This window comes from Lipotes vexillifer, unplaced genomic scaffold, assembly GCF_000442215.2.
Source record: "Lipotes vexillifer unplaced genomic scaffold, Lipotes_vexillifer_v1.1 scaffold308, whole genome shotgun sequence".
Taxonomy (NCBI): Eukaryota; Metazoa; Chordata; class Mammalia; order Artiodactyla; family Lipotidae; genus Lipotes; species Lipotes vexillifer.
This window is the reverse complement of record NW_006792985.1, coordinates 2,381,405-2,398,756: the sequence shown is the minus strand read 5'-3', so window position 1 is coordinate 2,398,756 and position 17,352 is coordinate 2,381,405. Positions and strand designations below refer to the sequence as shown.

Here is a 17,352-nt window from a genome sequence, read left to right as displayed (position 1 = left end):
AAACAGAATGAGCTGTTCCTTCTTTCTTTACGTACAAACTAATCCCCTAGGGAGGCGGGCGGGGGGAGGGGAGCGGAATCAGTTCTTTGGTCTCTGGTTCGCTGCAGAATATACCCTTGGTCAGCTTTGGCTCTCTTCTATTTTAGGGGGAAAAAAATATTTTCGTGGTTTCTTTCTTTCTTTTCTTTTCTTTTAAATAAAACGTTCCCGTGAGGGAGGGAAAAACGTTTTAAGTATTAAACCTTAGCCAATAGAGCCCAAACTCCCAACGTCCACGCTTTAGCTTTTAGGTTTCTGCTGAGGGCTTAGGAGGCGTCTGCCTTTGTCCTCTGGCCGTCGGGCAGGGCTGCGGGACAGCTCAGTCCAGGAAGCGCTGGCAGGCCTTCTTCCAGCGGCAGGCTGTGCACCACTGGTCCCGGTGCTCGATGCCGTACACCTTGCGGCACTTCTTAGCCTCCCCGCGGGCTTTCCTGCAAGACGGAGCAACGAGGGGACAGTCACGCACTGGCTGGAGCGCGGCCAGGCCCGAGGCTGAGCCAGAAGCGGTGGTGGGAAAGGGTGGGAGCCCCCGGGACCGGAGGACCAGCTGCCTCTCCCCCGCACCCAGGGTGGTTCCCTGGGACGGACCCTGGGGACGAGGGTCGGGCGGGGACCGAAGCCAGAAGTGAGGCCACGGGGGCAGACGCTCTCACCTGGTGCTGCTCTGGGCCCGGGCTGAAGAAGTGACAATCAGGTGAGATTTCATGGCGGGTGGAGGCTGCTGGGGCTCGCTGAAGCTGAGCGACCGGCTCCGGACCTGGGCGCGGGGTGGGGAGGGGCCGTGAGCACGAGGGCAGACGTGCAAGGCGAGAGGACCATCCCCAGGGACAGCCGACCACAGCCGCCTTGTGCCAGGAGGCCTTCTCTGGAAGGACATTCCGGGCAGAGGTGAGCGGGAACCAGCGAGGGAGGGGAGGGGGAGAGGGGCGAGCCAGCCTGGAAAGCCACTCGCCCGCTGGGAGTAGGGGCCACGGGAAAGGGAGAGCCACTTGGCCTGGCCACCTTGCGGCCTGCTCCCTGCAGATCTGGATGGAGCCACCATATGTGGGGCAAAGAGAAGTGCGGCCCTTCCTCAACGGCACCTCCAAGGCACGTTTCACAACGTGTGACGCCTCCCTGCAGGGGATGTTTCAGACTGGAACCCACCAAGCATGGTTCCAAAGGACTTCCAGTTTATTTCAGTTCAGAGGCAAGCCATCTAGGGCGCTGGTCCCCAGTGGCCTGGGGACCTCTGATCCACCCGCACAGCCACCCACAAGCTCCTCTCTCCTTTCTCACCCGCCCTCTTCCTCTCCAGCTTTCCCACGTTCTCTCCCTTCTCCTCTCAGCATTAAAACCTTACCAAGCACGCACAGACGCTCACGGCTAAATAGGGCGCGGACCCCGCCTGGCCCCGTGATCCTCTTGGCAATCAACTTGCTCAATCTGGGTGCTCCTCTGCAGGTGCGCCCCTCCCACCTTCTACGGGAGCCTGTGACCCGCTGGGGGTTGGGGGGGGGCGAGCTGGGGGGCGAGGGCACACAGACCTCTGAGAAGCTGGGGCACAGGAGGCGTGCGCGGGGAGGCGGCCTCCGGCACCGGGTCCCTGGAAGTGCTGACGGGCTCAGAGCTGGGCACACTCACCGGAGAGAGGGAGGAGGCTGTAGAGGGGGCAGTGGCCCAGCTAATACTGGTGTAGATGTGCGGTGAGACGGGGATCTGGAAGGACGGCAGGGCCTGCCGGAGATCAGAGAGCGTCAGCGTGGGCCACAGCTCAGGAAGCTTTCGGGGCCCAGTCCTCCCCCCGTGACCTCACGGTCTGCAGCAGCAGGTGCACCTCGGACTAGGAAATTCTGGGACACCCCGAAATGCTCTTCCAAAGAGAAATATGAGAGTACTGACTGTGGGGTCGCCTGAGTCTCAGGCTCCATTCTTCTTTTGGAGCCCTTCTCTAGGAGCTGGTGTACATGCCAGCCTCATGACTTAATCATCTCATTAGCGGATTAACTTCTTGGCTGGATCACCCACCGAGAACACGCTCGAGGCAGTTTCCCCCACGAAGTCCAAAAGCCTTCCGAGTGGGAGCTTCTGGGGCTGCGCTAAGGGTCTGGCGTCCCCAGGCAACCGCGTGGAAGCGGCATGTCCAGGTTGAGGGTTGTTTGTAAAAACACCAGCCGCCCTCTCAGGGCCCCATCTCACAGAGCTGGCCGGCTGCCCAAAGGGCCACCTGAAGTTGGCCCAACATGAAATAGCTAAGCGGCCACTCATTCTAATGAGCAGAAGAGCTGGCTCGATCTGTAAAGGCTTTCTGATGGAAAACACTGCTTTTTAATTACAAACTTGCAAATCAGCCTAGAGTCGGATAAAACCAAGCTGTAGGCATACAAGGATTTTAAGAAAAACGGACACGTTGTGGCAAGCAGGGTGTTCAGTACCTACTACATGCAGTAAAGTCCATCCTAATGCCACTCCCTCCATGACAGCTTTACCAACCCCATAGGCATAGCAGCTTGGTCTTTCCTGTACCCGCAACAATTTCTTATGCCTCCAGTAAGATACTTTGACACAATTCTGGGAACTGGGTATTTGCTTTGGGAAACCCAACTACACTATTCTATCCCCTTTTATAGCCAGCGATGTACCAATTCCCCAGCCCAAATCCATCAGCCTGGTTACCCAGGGATTCATCCAGATTTCTCATAACCACTCACGACGGCCACTGAGGTAGAACTCTGGAATCCCCATATTTCTCGAGTGTGAAGTCATTTGTCTTTTCTTCTTTGTAGAAGTCAGAGATTAGTAATGCAGCCAAAGGACTCAGCCTTCAGCCGGGGTGGTCAGTGGCCTGTGATCAGGCTGACCAGTGACAGTCAGACGCTGAAAGCCCTCACAGCCACCAGACTGAGCTCCCAGCAGGTCCCCACCCTATACCTGGTATGCATGGTCGGCCTGAATGTGCCAGAAGGAGCCAGGAGCTGACTTGCTGAGAGCACCAGAGGGCAGGTAGGACTCCAGGCCAGGGTGATCTGGGCCTGAGGACTGGGCTTTGGGAGGAGGCGGAGGGAGAACGGCAAGGGGCGGGCTGGCCACGCTGGGGGCGGGAGCCGGGTCGACGGTGGAGCCACCAGCGGCAGTAGCTTCCTCCTTCATCTGCACCTCTGTGTAGTAGAAATCCTCCTCCCGCTTGAACTGGTCGGAGTCCACGGTGTCCCTGCGTGGGAGGGAGACGCACGGGTGACCAGGGACACGCTGCCTTGGTCCAAACACAGGGGAGAGTGAGGCACGAGGGGACCAGTTGCCCAGGGCCACCTGGCGAGTCTGGGAAGAAGGCCAGCAGCACACCCAGGAGCCCTGCTCCTGACGGGGGCTCACAGCGGGTTACGTGCTGGCCCATCAACAGGAACTGTTTTCCCCATCACTGAAGGCTTCTCTTCCCACAAGATCTGACTCTGATCTCCGCCCCGGGTCCTCTCCGGGCCCCACCCACTCGCAGTTGCTCTCCTTCCGGGAAAGGGCTCTGAGTCAGTTTCCTTGGCCATAAGCTGCCCCAGCTCCACGGGGTCAGTGCAAAGGGAGGCCTGGCTTCCCCAGGGGAAGCAACAAGCTCTCACCAGTCGCCCCCTATCTGTCCAGAACTGAAACACCTTCCTTCCTACGGTGAGGTGAGAAGACGCAACAGCAAGGTGGAGAGAGCTCCCTTCCCATCAACAGCATCAACATCCACTACTGCAGGAGGGGCCTCCTTCCCGGCAAAGATCTCTTTCCAAGGGACTGTTTTGCAGGGCACAAGGCCAGGGACAGGTGGCGTCCTCAGCCGGCCAGTTTCTCAGAGGCACTCGGGACTGTGGGTCTTGGGGAATCGGCAGGTGGAGGATGCCTGAACGGCACCCTCGGCAGAGGGGCCCTGGGCTCGTACCTACCCCAGGTGGAGGGCTTTGACGTGGCGCTTGATGCCCACGATGGAGCGCAGGACTTTGCCACAGTTGGGCCACAGGCACTTGTACATCACCTTCACCGAGTTCTGGGGGAAAGGAAGACGTGGTAAGGGGGACGTGTCCTCCCCCTTCAGCCCCCTCCCGGCCTCACCCAGTGGGGGCTTTAGCTGCCTTCGAACAGAACCCAGCAGAAGGCCGAGGAAAGGGTTTCCCAGGGACCAGAGACACTGACAAGCAGGGGCACAGAGCCTGGACTCGGCAGCTGGTCCCAGGGGCCGGCATCGGCGCCTGGAGTGGGGATGGTTGTTGGGGAGGAAGGAAGGCCTGCCGGAGGCCTCTGCAGGAGAGCAGGAACGAAGGCAGGGCTGGGGCAGAGGTGAGAAGGCCAAGGACGTGGGGTTGGAGAGGAGGGGCAGGCTCCTTGGAATGCCAGGAGGAAAGAGAAGCAGCAAAGGAAAGCTGGAATGGGATGGAGCCTGAGAAGGCCCAGGACCCGGGGCCCGTCCCCTCCATGGCTGACCTCCCCGCTCACGCCGCGTACCTTTCTTTTGCGGGGAGCTGGTTCATCCAACAGGAAAGCGTCCGGGTCGGTCTCAAATCCGTTATCAGTTTGGGGAGAGCCAAAGGCATCCCCCAAATACTTGGGGCTGGCCTGGGGGTGGGGGGGCGAGGGGGTGGAGACGCCGCTGCTCCCACTCCAGTGCCCGCTGGTGGTGCTACTGCCACTGTCCGACACGTCGCCGCTCTCCTTCCACGGGTCACAGGCCGCGCGGGAAGCTGAGCAGAGACAAGACAGAGGATGCTCAGGGGCCTGTCCCTGGGTCCACTCCAGATTCCACACGGACAGCCCAGGGCGGAGGCCAGGAAACTCTAGTTTGGAGTCTGGGTTCCCGCATCTAATTCCTGGCTCTGGCTTGCCCGGCTTTTCCACTCCAAGGGGGAAAAACAAAAAGACAAAAAAATGTTGCCCCACCCCCCAACAAGCCCTTTCTGAGCTTCAGTAAAAATAAGAGTGGGTCCATTCATTGCAGCGCTGTCTGTGGGTGGCCCTGCTCTGCTGTAGTGGACACTTCCTGGCAACAGCCATGCTGATAATCTGCATTTTGTGTGCAGCCACGCTGCAACTGCATTTTGTGCGCAGGTGTCCCCCACTTTTCGGAAGTTTGCTTTACACCATTTCCCTTTGATGAAAGACCCACAGTCGGCCCTCCGAATCTGCAGTTTCCACATCCAAGAATTCAACCAACCGTGGATTGAAAATATTAAGGAAGAAAAAATTCCAGAAAGTTCCCCAAAGCAAAATTTGAATTTGCCACACACCAATTAAACATTTAAACAGCAACATTTAAAAGGCATTTACATTGTATTTACAACTATTTACATTGTACGCAGCATTTACATTGTTTTAGGTATTAAAAGTAATCTAGAGGTGATTTAAAGTATACAGGAGGATATGCGTAGGTTACATGCAAGTACTATGCCATTTTACACAAGGGACTTGACCATCTATGGATTTCGGTATCTGCAGGGGTCCTGGACCAATCCTCCACGAATACCAAGTGACAACCATACATTAGCATCTGTTTTCATTAACTAAAAGAAATCTGAGGAGGGTTTTCACTTTATGAAAAAAGGTGAAAATAGCGTTCGATGTTGGTTTTGCAGCGAGCTGTGACAGAGGCAGTGCGCACCCCAAGCAGTAAGAGTGGCCCCACTGAGCTCCTTCCTGGGAACCACACTCGAAGCCTCAGCACCTAGCGACCGTAGCTTTGAACTGTGTCTGTGAGCATCCGTGCTTTATCTTGATTTATTCTGTGCATCTGTTAGCAAGATGTGTCCTAAGGTAATTGCTTCGCTTTGTACCATTTCAGCTTTCACAGAAACGTTCTACTTTCAGATAGCAGGGGAAACCTGTATTATTAATGGAAAGATAACCTAATTAAAATGTACTTGTCACTTTAAAGGCAGGGAGAGAGCGGGGACAGGGGAGGGGCAAAGCCTCTCCTGCCTCCCTCCCAAGCACAGACAAGCGGGCTGGGTACCACTTGGGAAGCTTTCCCTGCAGCAGAGTAGGATGGAGAGGCCAGGTTAAGGGCTTGTTAACCAGGCTTTCTTGAAAAATGCCTGTTTGATCATTTAAACCCAGGCAAGTACATCAAAATCGGCATGTGAAAAGAAACCATCCAGCTAGCTCTCGCAGCTGTCAGGAGGTGTAGCCTTTACCAGATCCAGCTGTGGCCCAGGTGGCTCCTCTTTTATCCACAGGGAACACGCTTAGAGAAGGAAAGACGAGCTCTGAGAGCAGTTCAGACTCATCACAAGATGGCAGGAGGCCCACACAGCCGACGTGGCCTAAACCCGCTGCCCTGCTCCCAGCAATGCGTCTGAACAGGAAGGTCACAGGTGAGTCATGTCAAATTTTCAGTTTTTAAGCTGCGTTTCTTTGGGCTGCTTTAGGCCCGACCCAGATTCTTCCATGCCGAGACCATAAATCCATATTAATTTTTACTATAGGAGAATCTGAAATTTTGATATGTGGAAATAGCAAGAAAAGGGGGGAAAACTGTGACACATGCAGGTATGGTGGCCTTGTCCCCAAAAGCCCCAACTCCCAACATGGGCAGCATTCCACGGAGCCTCCTTACCCTGGATTCTGAGATGGTCTACCACATCCCCTGTGGCCAGGATAAACATCCCACTGCTTTTCTCTCATCCCACTCCATATTCCAAACCACTTCTAGGCTAATCTAGATGCCCAGCATTTCGTGTTTCCAACGCAGGCTCTCCTTAATTAAGTCTCACACGCTAGGAAAAGCCCACCCAAACAGAAGGGGACAGATGAACTCTGCCCTTCCTAAGTGTCACTGTCAAGTCTCAAAGCAATGACTTCCTGGAAACCAAGAGTTTACGACATCTACACATGGGGCTAAAAATAGAGTAGCCCTTCAGGAAAGATCTCAGGAGCCGCCAGCAGGTCAAGGGTTTGCACACGTCCACTCAAGAAACCTATCAGGGAGAGAAGGGCAAGGGAGCAGAAGTGCTACATCTAGCATCAGGACAGAAGACAGCAGGTGAAACAGCAGGCCCGCCCTACAGTACAGCAGCCTTCCACCAAGGAACCATTCAGATGGCTCAACAACGACACTGGCGAATTGGCACACAAGGAAAAATACAAAACAAAGCAAAAAGTGAATCTCATAAGTTAACCTATACCTTGTAAGAGGAACATAAATCGCTCTACCTTAGGTCATAAGATTTTCTAGGGCAGGGTCAACAGAGCATGAAAGCAAAGTGCTCCCCTGCAAACGCATGGTGGACTTCTAAGAAATCCTTGTAATCCCCTCTGCTCTCTACACGCCCATGCAGAGCCATCCTAACAACAGAGACCAGAGGGAATGGGTGGATTCTGCACAAAGAGTATCCACGATTAGAGCAAGGTTCTGGTTGTTGTAGAGACCTCACCTTGCAGAATACGTCAACATAATTAGCTGCCAAGGGGGCCTTATTTCTCCACTGACGTCAACGTCAGATCAGAACTATACTGGAACTTCCCTGGTGGTCCAGTGGTTCAGACTCCACACTCCCAATGCAGGGGGCCCGGGTTCAATCCCTGGTCAGGGAACTAGATCCCACATGCCACAACTAAAGATCCTGCGAGCGGCAACTAAGACCCGGGGGCAGCCAAATCAATCAATCTGCAATTTTTTTTTTAAAGATACTGTAATGGGGAAAAAAGTCTTTGATAGACAATGAAAAATGTTTATCAAAGGGGACTTAAGATATCATGGCATATTATCAGTTAAGATACGTATATGCTGGTGTTGGGATGTGTGTATGAACATAGGTAGATGGATTACACACACACACACACACACACACACACACACACACACACACACACCCTAATGGGAATTGCAGTCAATGATTTTCTTTCCCTTTATGACACTTTCCTGGATCTTCCTGTTGACCAACCTCCTGCATCTCCTAAACTCGTAGAGTTTCCTAAGAACTTAAGATTGACTCCTTTCCTCCCTGCGTCGCCTGTGTGGCCCCCAGGTGCTCACAGAGCAGGTGTGTGATGCTCTGCCTCACAACTGGTACCGTCAGACTGCAATAGCTTCCCCTAGCAGCCTAGCCATTGACGACAGGCCTTGGGTGAAACAAGTAAGTCTTCCTTATCACCCCCTTAAATTGATTTTCTATGTAGGGAGGTTACTTATGAGGGATGCTTATAAAGGCCACTTTCCTCCTGGTATGTGTTCAGAGCTGACTCCGTATTTTCCTATAAGCTTTTAAGAAGCTCACAATTCAGTTAGATCTCACCAATGAAAAAGTTATTCCCTGGGAGTAAGTTAGGCCAGCCTGATGACAAGTTTCAAAAAAAACCCGTTCAGGTTCACTACCAGTCTTATCAAGCTACTAATATCCAGCAACCCTCCTTCCTCCCATATTACTCGTGATGCATTTTGGGGGTTGTGCTAGAATTTTCTTTTAATTTATAAATTTGCTGTGAAGTCTATCGATTTGTATTACGCAATTAGATTTATTTTAGACTTCAGCTCATTTGTTCCAAACTAATTTACAAGGCTGAATCAGGCACTTGTAACGGGGGAGTGAATCGGCTGAGGCCACTAGGGGACCATTTGGTAAGTTTCTACCTTTAGAACTCAATGTTCCTCCACTGGCCATGTTCAGCCCCACAAGTGCCTCGCTCGCTTACTCCCATTGAAGAACTTACTCAAGTGGCCAGTGTGGCTCAGTCCCATGCTCAATCATCTTCACAATGCACCAGGAAGCTTCTCCCCAGAGGAGGAAACTGAGGAAAAAGAATGGAAGCGGCTAACTCTGTATCACTCAGCCACTCTGGGATGCCAGGGAGAAGAGACTCCAGAAACCCTGCTGCCAGGCTAGCGACTTAGGCAATTATCTGCCCAAAGCAGAAGAGGTCGGTCGTGGGCCTCTGCCACACCCAGAACCCACCTGTGCCCCGTTCCTCACCAGAGAAGTTGGTCTCAACCCCAGGAGGACTCTGCACCACAGGGCTGCAGGACAGGGACGTCAGCACCATGGCTGCCATCATCTCGTCCATCTCCACTGCATCCGACTTCCTGGATTCAGACAGGTGAGAGCCAAAGGTTACTTCCCAACACAGCTGGTCACGTGAGCATCTTACATTCCTAGATTGTCCCCTCCACGCCTCGACTCCAATCAGTCAGTGTGTGCTCAAGTAATATTGTTACATAAAGCATGCAGACCTCTCTTCATTCTTCACGAAAAAGACTCAATTCTGAGCTACACTGATAATATCAGTCAGCCCCCACAGTAGCAGGCTGGTCCCCATCCCACTGCTGACACCCGGAGGCAGTTCCACTCTCCCTTGAATTCCCTTCCTAACTCTAAGTCTGCAGCTTAAAATCAGGAGTTTTATTTGGGGGAAAGGAAAATGAGTCCAAGCAATGAAATAAAGCATGGGCATAAAAGACGGCCAGCTAGAATTCAAAATCACCAAAATTACCTTCCTTTCCTCGTTTTATATTTAAAGTTAAGAGAGAACAATTACACTAACCAATTCCTTCCCCTCCCCCCAAGATTAATGATGAGGTATTGTGATAGCTTCTGAAGGTGAACAGAACCTGGTACATAAGCCAATGAGCAAAAAACCCAGAAATACTAAAATAAATCTTCCAGTGCAAATCTCAATGCTTTATACAGCAGAGTTCTATAAAGTTTCACACATAATTTTTTTAATCCATATAAAGTTACATTATTTGGAAATAAAATTAAAGTTATCTATAAGTTAATGCTAAAGTATGAAAAGTCCGTCTGAAATAAATTTCTAGGTGGCTCCTCTATTTCAAAGGACTGTATTATACAATTCATTCTTTACAATTCAGATGCACTAAAATATACGACTGGGCTTGAAGCAGCTAAACGAAAACCAGTAATGTATTAAATGTGTCAGCATCCCCCCCCCTTTTTTTTTGCGGTACGCGGGCTTCTCACCGCTTTGGCCTCTCCCACCGCGGAGCACAGGCTCCGGACGCGCAGGCCCAGCGGCCATGGCTCACGGGCCCAGCCGCTCTGCGGCATGTGGGATCTTCCCGGACCGGGGCATGAACCCACGTCCCCTGCATCAGCAGGCGGACTCTCAACCACTGCGCCACCAGGGAAGCCCGGCATCCCCCTTTTTATAGGATTATTTGTATTTTTATTTCCACAGAATGGAAAGACAAATTCCTTGCCAGTATTCCATTGAATTGACAATCACAAATGTTGTTGCTCTGGTCTGGTCTCAAGACACGGGGTGTACTGTCAATAACAATAATACTCACAGACAAACACAGATGGGGCAGGGGGCAGGGCTCAACTGCTTACACATCCTGTATATAAGAATCTCATTGGCATGGGCTTCCCTGGTGGCGCAGTGGTTAAGAATCCACCTGCCAATGCAGGGGACACCGGTTCGAGCCCTGGTCCGGGAAGATCCCACACGTCGTGGAGCAACTAAGCCCGTGTGCCACAACTACTGAGCCTGTGCCCTAGAGCCCGCGAGCCACAGCTACTGAGCCCGCGTGCCACAACTACTGAAGCCCACATGCCTAGAGCCCATGCTCCACAACAAGAGAAGCCACCGCAATAAGAAGCCCGCGCACCGCAAGAGTAGCGCCTGCTCGCTGCAACTAGAGAAAGCCCGCATGCAGCAACGTAGACCCGACACAGTGAAAAATAATAAATAAAAATAAATAAATTTTTTTTTTAAAAAAAGAAAAGAATCTCATTGGCAGATTTTCTTTTTTAATCTTAAATGTGCATAAAGTATATAACATAGAAATCAGAATATACATATTCTCAGGGAAAAAAATCATGTCATAAAATTCTAAAGCAGGGACTTCCCTGGCAGGTCCAGTGGTTAAGACCACGCTTCCACTGCAGGGGGCGCGGGTTCAATCCCTGGTCGGGAGCTAAGATCCTGCATACTGTGCGGTGTGGCCAGAAAAGTAAACATAATTTTAAAAAAATTTTTTTAAAGCAAAGTAAGCATTCTTCATTCAGCATCGATAGTTTTAAATATCTAGCCAGGGCTCTGCAATCTCTGGACTGAGCCTTCCGCCTGTTTTAGCCTGGCTCACAAGCTAAGAATGGCTTAACAATTTTTTAATGGTTTTAGAAATCGAAAGAATATTCCTTCTTGACATGACACATGGAAATGACATGAAATTGAAATCTGAGTGTCCGTAAGTAAGGTTTTATTGGTGCACAACACGCCCGCCTGTTTACATACTATCTGTGGCTGATTTCACGTGACCACAGCCAAGCAGAGCAGCTGTGACAGAGACCATTTGGCCCACAAAGCCTACGTTATTTACTCTCTGGCCCATTCTGAACACGTTTGCTGACTCCTGATCTAAGTCATTTTTTTCTCTCTCATCATGAAAAACTAAGACCTAATTTTAGTTTGAGCATGAAAGGGGAAAAAAATAGCCCTTAGCCAGACAAAGCTATATCACCCATAACAGAGTTACAGGGAAGAAAAGACGCCCTTCTGGGTCTTTTCAAAAGGATGCCCTCTCACTGTATCCCATTTGTCCGATATCTTGACTACTAGACACCTGGTTGTTCCACATTCCTTCCCCAACACAAGACATCCCCAAACCCCATACCTCACCACCCATGTGTCTTCCAGAGCCCAGGTTCTGTCACACAAACCTCTTTGGGACATCAATGTTCCTGGAGACAGGCCTGTAGGCTGGTGCCTGGGTTCCCTGCTCGGGAGGTGGCGCCTGGGGGATGGGGCTCTGCAGCTCAGCCGGCCACACCTCCTCCGCTTTGCAGCAGATTTGTAGCTTCTGGTCCAACAGCCAGACAGTCACCTTATCCTCTGCCCAACTATGCCGCTCCACCAGTCCTGTACACTCTTGACCCCCAAACCACACACAAACCTGGGGAGAGAAAAACAGCAACCAGTGGTCAGCACTTGGGAGTTCTCACTCCATATGACCCAAGTTCTGGGAGCCAGGAGCCGTATGCCACAAACTGCATTCTCCGACTCATCTTTAATTCAAGCAGGTGCTCCCAGGTACCTGCTTCCCACCTGAACACCCAGACTAGCCACAGTGGATTGGTTCTTCCCAAAACAAATCCTTATAAATTCTCTAGATGGAGAGAGCAAAGGTGTCAGTTTCGGGGATTTTTTTTTTTTTTTAACTTGGAGTCTATATGCAATTAAAGTTAAGTTGTTATCATCTTAAAATAGACTGTTATAACTATAGGATGTTTTCTGTGAGCCTCATGGTAACCACAAAGAAAAAAACCTCTAGGAGATACACAAAAGATAAAGAAATCAACGCACCGGACTCCAAAAAAAATCAACAAATCACACAAAAAAAAGACAGCAAGAGAAGAAGAAAGAAACAAAGGAATTACAAACCAGTCAGAAAACAGTTAACAAGATAGCAATACCAAATCCTTACCTATCACTAATTACTTTAAATGTAAACAGATTAAATTCTCAAATCAAACGAGTTTGGAATCTGTGTCCCTCCCTCCTGATTTCTTGCCCTGACTAGCCTCTGAAGTCCTATATATCTGCTGGTCCCCAGCTATCGCCTTGAATTGCTCACACCCTGCATTTTTCCCTTCAGAGCATCCTGAGTCTACCTGGGAGCACGACGGTAGTGGTGAAGTAGGCTGACTGCTTTCAAGGGTGCCTAGCAGTTGCCAGGTGGCCTCACCTCATGGGAAGAGATGTCTGGAAGACACAAGCCTTGAAACAGAGGCAGAAAGCAGAGCCTCTATTATCAGCTCTTGAGAAGGCAATGAAGGAGAAGCCCATGCATCTGGATCTAGTGCCAACATCAGGCACAGGTGATGCCTGAGCCCTGCCACAGGGGAGGAAACACTGGAAAAGGGACTCCAAATGGCATTCCAACTGAACAAACACCTACATCTCTTGCAAACATCTAAAGGTAATTCAAAGATGCAATCTTATCTGTCTCCTGTAAGTCTGAGATTCTTTCCCTTGTTTTTATAAAGTTGCAAACTGAGACAGATTAAGAGAAACAGCTCTGGCCATGCTTTGAACTGAGGTTCTGAACCGGCCTGAGCCCAGAACTGTTGTGGAGGAGCCCTGGGTCTGCTCATTCCCTTGGGAAGCCTGCTGCCCAAGGGCTCATATGGCTGCAGGGAAAATGTCTGTGCTAAAGCCCATGCCCAGAGAGTTTCACTCAGGGCACCACTGGGCCGCCAGACGCAAGCCTGGAGAGATCAGACATTTGTCCACTTGGGGATCAACCTACCTTCTGCCCGGGCTGAAAGGCCACCTGCTGGAGGCCTGAGGTGCCTGGAGCCTTGAGGAGTTCCTTGGGCTGCTCCTGGCAGGACGTGTCCTTAGAGGCAAGGAAGGGCTGGGGAGCTGCCCCCTCAAGCAGCTCTGCCTGAGGCTCCAAGGGTGGGGCAGCCCCGGGTGGCCCCAACACCCGGGCGCCCAGGAGGGACCTCTTGCCAAGGCGCCGGGACAGAACGCTGGCCATGCTGCTGCCTTTCCTGGGAGGCAAAGGGAACACAGAGTCCTTTATCCTGTATCTGGAGGCATCAGGAGGCCCTACACACAGCTGGAACCCGTGAGTGTCCATTAAAAAGGATGAAACATCTTTAACTTTTACAACTTTCTTCTTTTTACAAAAGTAATACCTGTTACTAGCAGGACATTTAGAATGTACTGATAAGCACAAAGAAAAACAAATCCCTCAAGAAGCAGCCTCCCACAGATACCCATGTTTCCTATAGAGCATTGCAAGCTTTCTTCTACACACAGATTTATATATTTCTATTTCTACAAAAACGGGATCATGGTTTGGTAAACTGAATTTACACGTATCCTGTGTGGGTTATACTGTATCATTACATGTTATTCTACAATCATACTTTTATAAGTCACACAGTGTTTTCTTAGGCGGATGCATCGCTGCAAATTTAACAAACTCCTTATTCTTCTTCCTGAGGGCTGTACCCAGGGTTGTGTTGCTGAAACTGCTCTGCCCGCAAGGAGCATCTCAGCACACACACCAACGTCCGCTTCCCGGGTCAGGATGCTATTACAACAGCACTAAGTCAGAGCGGGAGCGGGTCTGTCAGACACTCAGATTCTCAAGCTCAGCGGGCTTCAAAGTTGCCAACAGCCACAGAAGTGAGCCGTGCTAACTATTCCTTGTTTTCCACTTGAGGGAACTAATGTGGGGAGTTTAAGCGACTTACTCCTGGCGGTACAGGTAGTTGGTGTCTGAGCCTGAACGAGGTCTGGTCTCCTGACTCCAAACCCAGGTCTTCTCAGCGCCTCCCAACTGCCTGCACCCTGCCCCCGACAGGCTCCGGGCTTAGGCCACTTGAGCATTCAGGGCTGATGGAAATGCAGGACCACAGCCCTGACACGGACCAAGGAGAACCATTCCAGGCCTCTGCACGGTCACCCCACGATGGACAGGAGCTGCTCTGGAAACCGCACACATCATTTCTGCGTGCTCAGAGGCATCAGCTCACCCCCAAGCATAATACTCCAGAAAGCAGGGCACTGGGGAGCGCTGTCCTCTGCATTTTATAGGGAAGAGCTAAGAAGGAGACAACACCAGAAAGCTTGGTGTGATCCTCCTTCAGTCAAAATCCTCCCTGCCTGAGAGGCGGGGTTCTAACCAGCCAGCACTCTCTAAGCCCCAGGGCCGGGGTGTTGGGGGGGGGGGACACCCCTTGACCTTCAGGTGCCTACACCATTCCAGAAAAGAGGAAGTCAATCTTATGGGACCTCAGAGATTCAAAACAGTCAACGAGCTTGCTCTTGGGAAATCCCACCCCTGATCCACAGCCTCCCTGCTAAGCAGGATGCAGGGAAAACACAGTAGATCTGCCTCAGGCTGCACTGTGGACCCCACTCAGAGCCTGTTTCCTCATCTGTAAGTCACAATGTTAATACTCCCCTTATCAACCTTCAAGGAGCAATGAGGACGGTCCAGTAGAAGCCCTCTGGGCACAGGCTTCTAAATAATTATGTATTAGACTAACTTTCCTGTTCTTAAAAAGATGATGAATAATCCCTTCCCCCCGCCCCCACCCCGTTAGGTAATAAGATATAACCCCCAGGTTATTTGGACAGCTCACCTCTTAACACCTCATTTATGTGTAGACATTGTATTCATACCTAACACTGAAGAGCATTTCCTATGTGCCAGACCCTAAGTGTGGTACTGGCATTCTCTCATTCCACAGGTACCATTAGTGTCCATCCTTATTCTGTTCTCAAAAAAACAAAGACCCAGAGAGATTAAAAGACTTGACCAAGGTCAGGGTAAAAGGCCAAATCAGGGCCCCTCAGGACCTACTGACTTCAAAGTCTGTGTTTTTTTAGGATGACACCATGCTCCCCCTCCTCTTTCCAAATACCCTCTGCCTGGGGCCTGTGACCTATGGCCTCTACTTCCCTATTCTCACCTCCTTGGACTCCACTGACTTCCATCTCTGCTGTCCATGTCATGACCTGGGTCACAAGGTACTGCCCAGCACCAGAGGGTCAATCTCTGTGCTCACAACCCCAGGCATACATACCCTCCTTCCTATTTCCCTCCCCGGGTCCTCAGGCTACTGGTTGCCCTTGTCAGCAGCTTCATTCCCACCAACTCCTCTCCAAGAACTGACTTCCACTGGTCACCCAACAACAGGTCAGAACCCTGCAGTCCCTTCACCCCCAGAAACCAGAATCCCTCGCATCCGCACAGGGCTCGAGGGGTGGATCACTACCAGGGGGCACAGCTGCTCCCAGGCCTGCTGGGTCTGCTGGCGGAAGGGGAAGAATCAGACCTGGCACCCTGCGAACTCACGCTGCCCCTTCTCCAGAGCGCTCGGAGCTCCTCAGCCACCCTGCGGCTCATTCCCTCTCGGTACCCTAGCACACTCCGAATCTCTGCTGCCCCAGGTCCTCTGTTCCCTCGTAACTCACTTCTCCAGTCAGTATTTAGTGGAGGAACTGATTTGTACAGAGCATATCCCCGGTGCTGTGACAGGTGTAAAATACTAGGATTTTCATAGGCTCAATACCAACACTGTTTCCCTACCTGGAATTCCCATTAGGCTAACTCCACCCCCGTCTATTAAGCTTGGCATTTCCAGAGACTGTTCCAGCGGCCTCTCTCCTCCCTCCCACCCCTCTGCCCCTGGCCGCACCCACGCCAGGAGAAAACTGCACCATAGCTATGGGTTCAAACTTTCTTTGAATAGTTCCATAAACCTTCTTTACTTTTCACCCTTGTCCAGAAGTACCTCGGGGCTTCGTTTGGGTCCCATGCCGTCTTCTCGTCTCCCGATTCCTGGCCTCCTTCCCAACTATCCCAGCAAAGTATGCTCAGCAAACATCTCCACAATAACGAAACGTGAAGGGTAAAAATAAGTTTAAAAGATAAGAATAAAGCCGCAAATACAGAGGAAAAGGGTTTGGCACATTTTTATCAGTGTTTTACTCAGAGCTTCAAGGGCTAGAATCAGAGAGTGAATTCCCTAGAAAGCAAAGAGATAAGAAAAAGGTCAAAATCGCAGCATCCTACAGTTCCTCTCTAGGTGTCTGGTGACTTTATATTTAGTAACACTCTATTGGAAAGCTTTACTATGTATGTCATAAAAAGGAATAAAAACGTAAGGAGTAAATTCTTTACCACTACCAAAAAAAATGTCCAAGCTGATTTGGTGCTAATTTGGTTTTAAAAACTCAGTCACCTACCACCATCCTCGAAGCCTCAAGCCAGAAACAAGAATCTCAAACCCTCAGTTTAATGTCGCTGAGCTAGAAGTGAAGCCACAGTGCCACTTAGAGACATCAGATGGCAGCATCCATCCAGAGAAAGAAACAATCCTGCTCTTGACCCAAAAAAAAAAAAAAAACCAAAAAGAAAGAAAAGAACACAGTGGCCACCCCCACTTTCCACAGCAGGAAGTTTGAGGTTTCTACCACTGAAATGAAGAAAGGGTAGTATTTCCAAAATTCCTGGGCTTCCAGACGGAGCCTGAAATATTTGGCTAACAGACTCTGACGATGTTTTTGTTAAGTCTGTTTTTTTTTTAAATGTAAAGAACGCTTTTTATTTGCTTTGTGAAGCTGCACCTTCCAAAGCCTGCTGGATTTGCACAGTTGGTGAACCTGCCCACTTCCGGCTTCTTCCCACATGCATTCTCTGGCCTTTCACCTTTAACTGGCCTGAATTCCACCCTGAAATACCTTTTATTATTTGTTTTATTTATAGTGCGCCCAAATCTTAATTTTTAAAAGCAGAAGAGAAAGAAGGAAGGGAAACTGCCTTTATTAAATGCCTAATAGCACCAACTTTCGCAAATTGTATCTAATTTAATCCTCAGAGTGACTTAA

General features: G+C 50.6%; 1 protein-coding gene across 2 annotated transcripts in view; it reads right to left on the bottom strand.

Annotated features, from left to right (window-relative positions):
* ZNF395 (zinc finger protein 395) overlaps positions 1-17,352 on the bottom strand; it is a 36,750-nt gene continuing 19,398 nt past the window's right edge. The window contains exons 1-10 of one of the 2 annotated variants that reach the window (XM_007466153.1): positions 13,610-13,626; positions 13,250-13,496; positions 11,661-11,893; positions 8,952-9,061; positions 4,495-4,730; positions 3,939-4,039; positions 2,950-3,229; positions 1,663-1,755; positions 693-796; positions 1-470 (exon numbers count right to left, since the gene is read on the bottom strand). In XM_007466153.1, coding sequence (XP_007466215.1) covers positions 359-470; positions 693-796; positions 1,663-1,755; positions 2,950-3,229; positions 3,939-4,039; positions 4,495-4,730; positions 8,952-9,061; positions 11,661-11,893; positions 13,250-13,483 — 1,503 coding nt within the window. In that variant the 5' untranslated portion in view covers positions 13,484-13,496; positions 13,610-13,626 and the 3' untranslated portion in view covers positions 1-358. Of the gene's footprint in view, positions 471-692; positions 797-1,662; positions 1,756-2,949; positions 3,230-3,938; positions 4,040-4,494; positions 4,731-8,951; positions 9,062-11,660; positions 11,894-13,249; positions 13,497-13,609; positions 13,627-17,352 lie in introns of those variants that run through there. The other variant, XM_007466152.1, reaches the window with a different exon arrangement.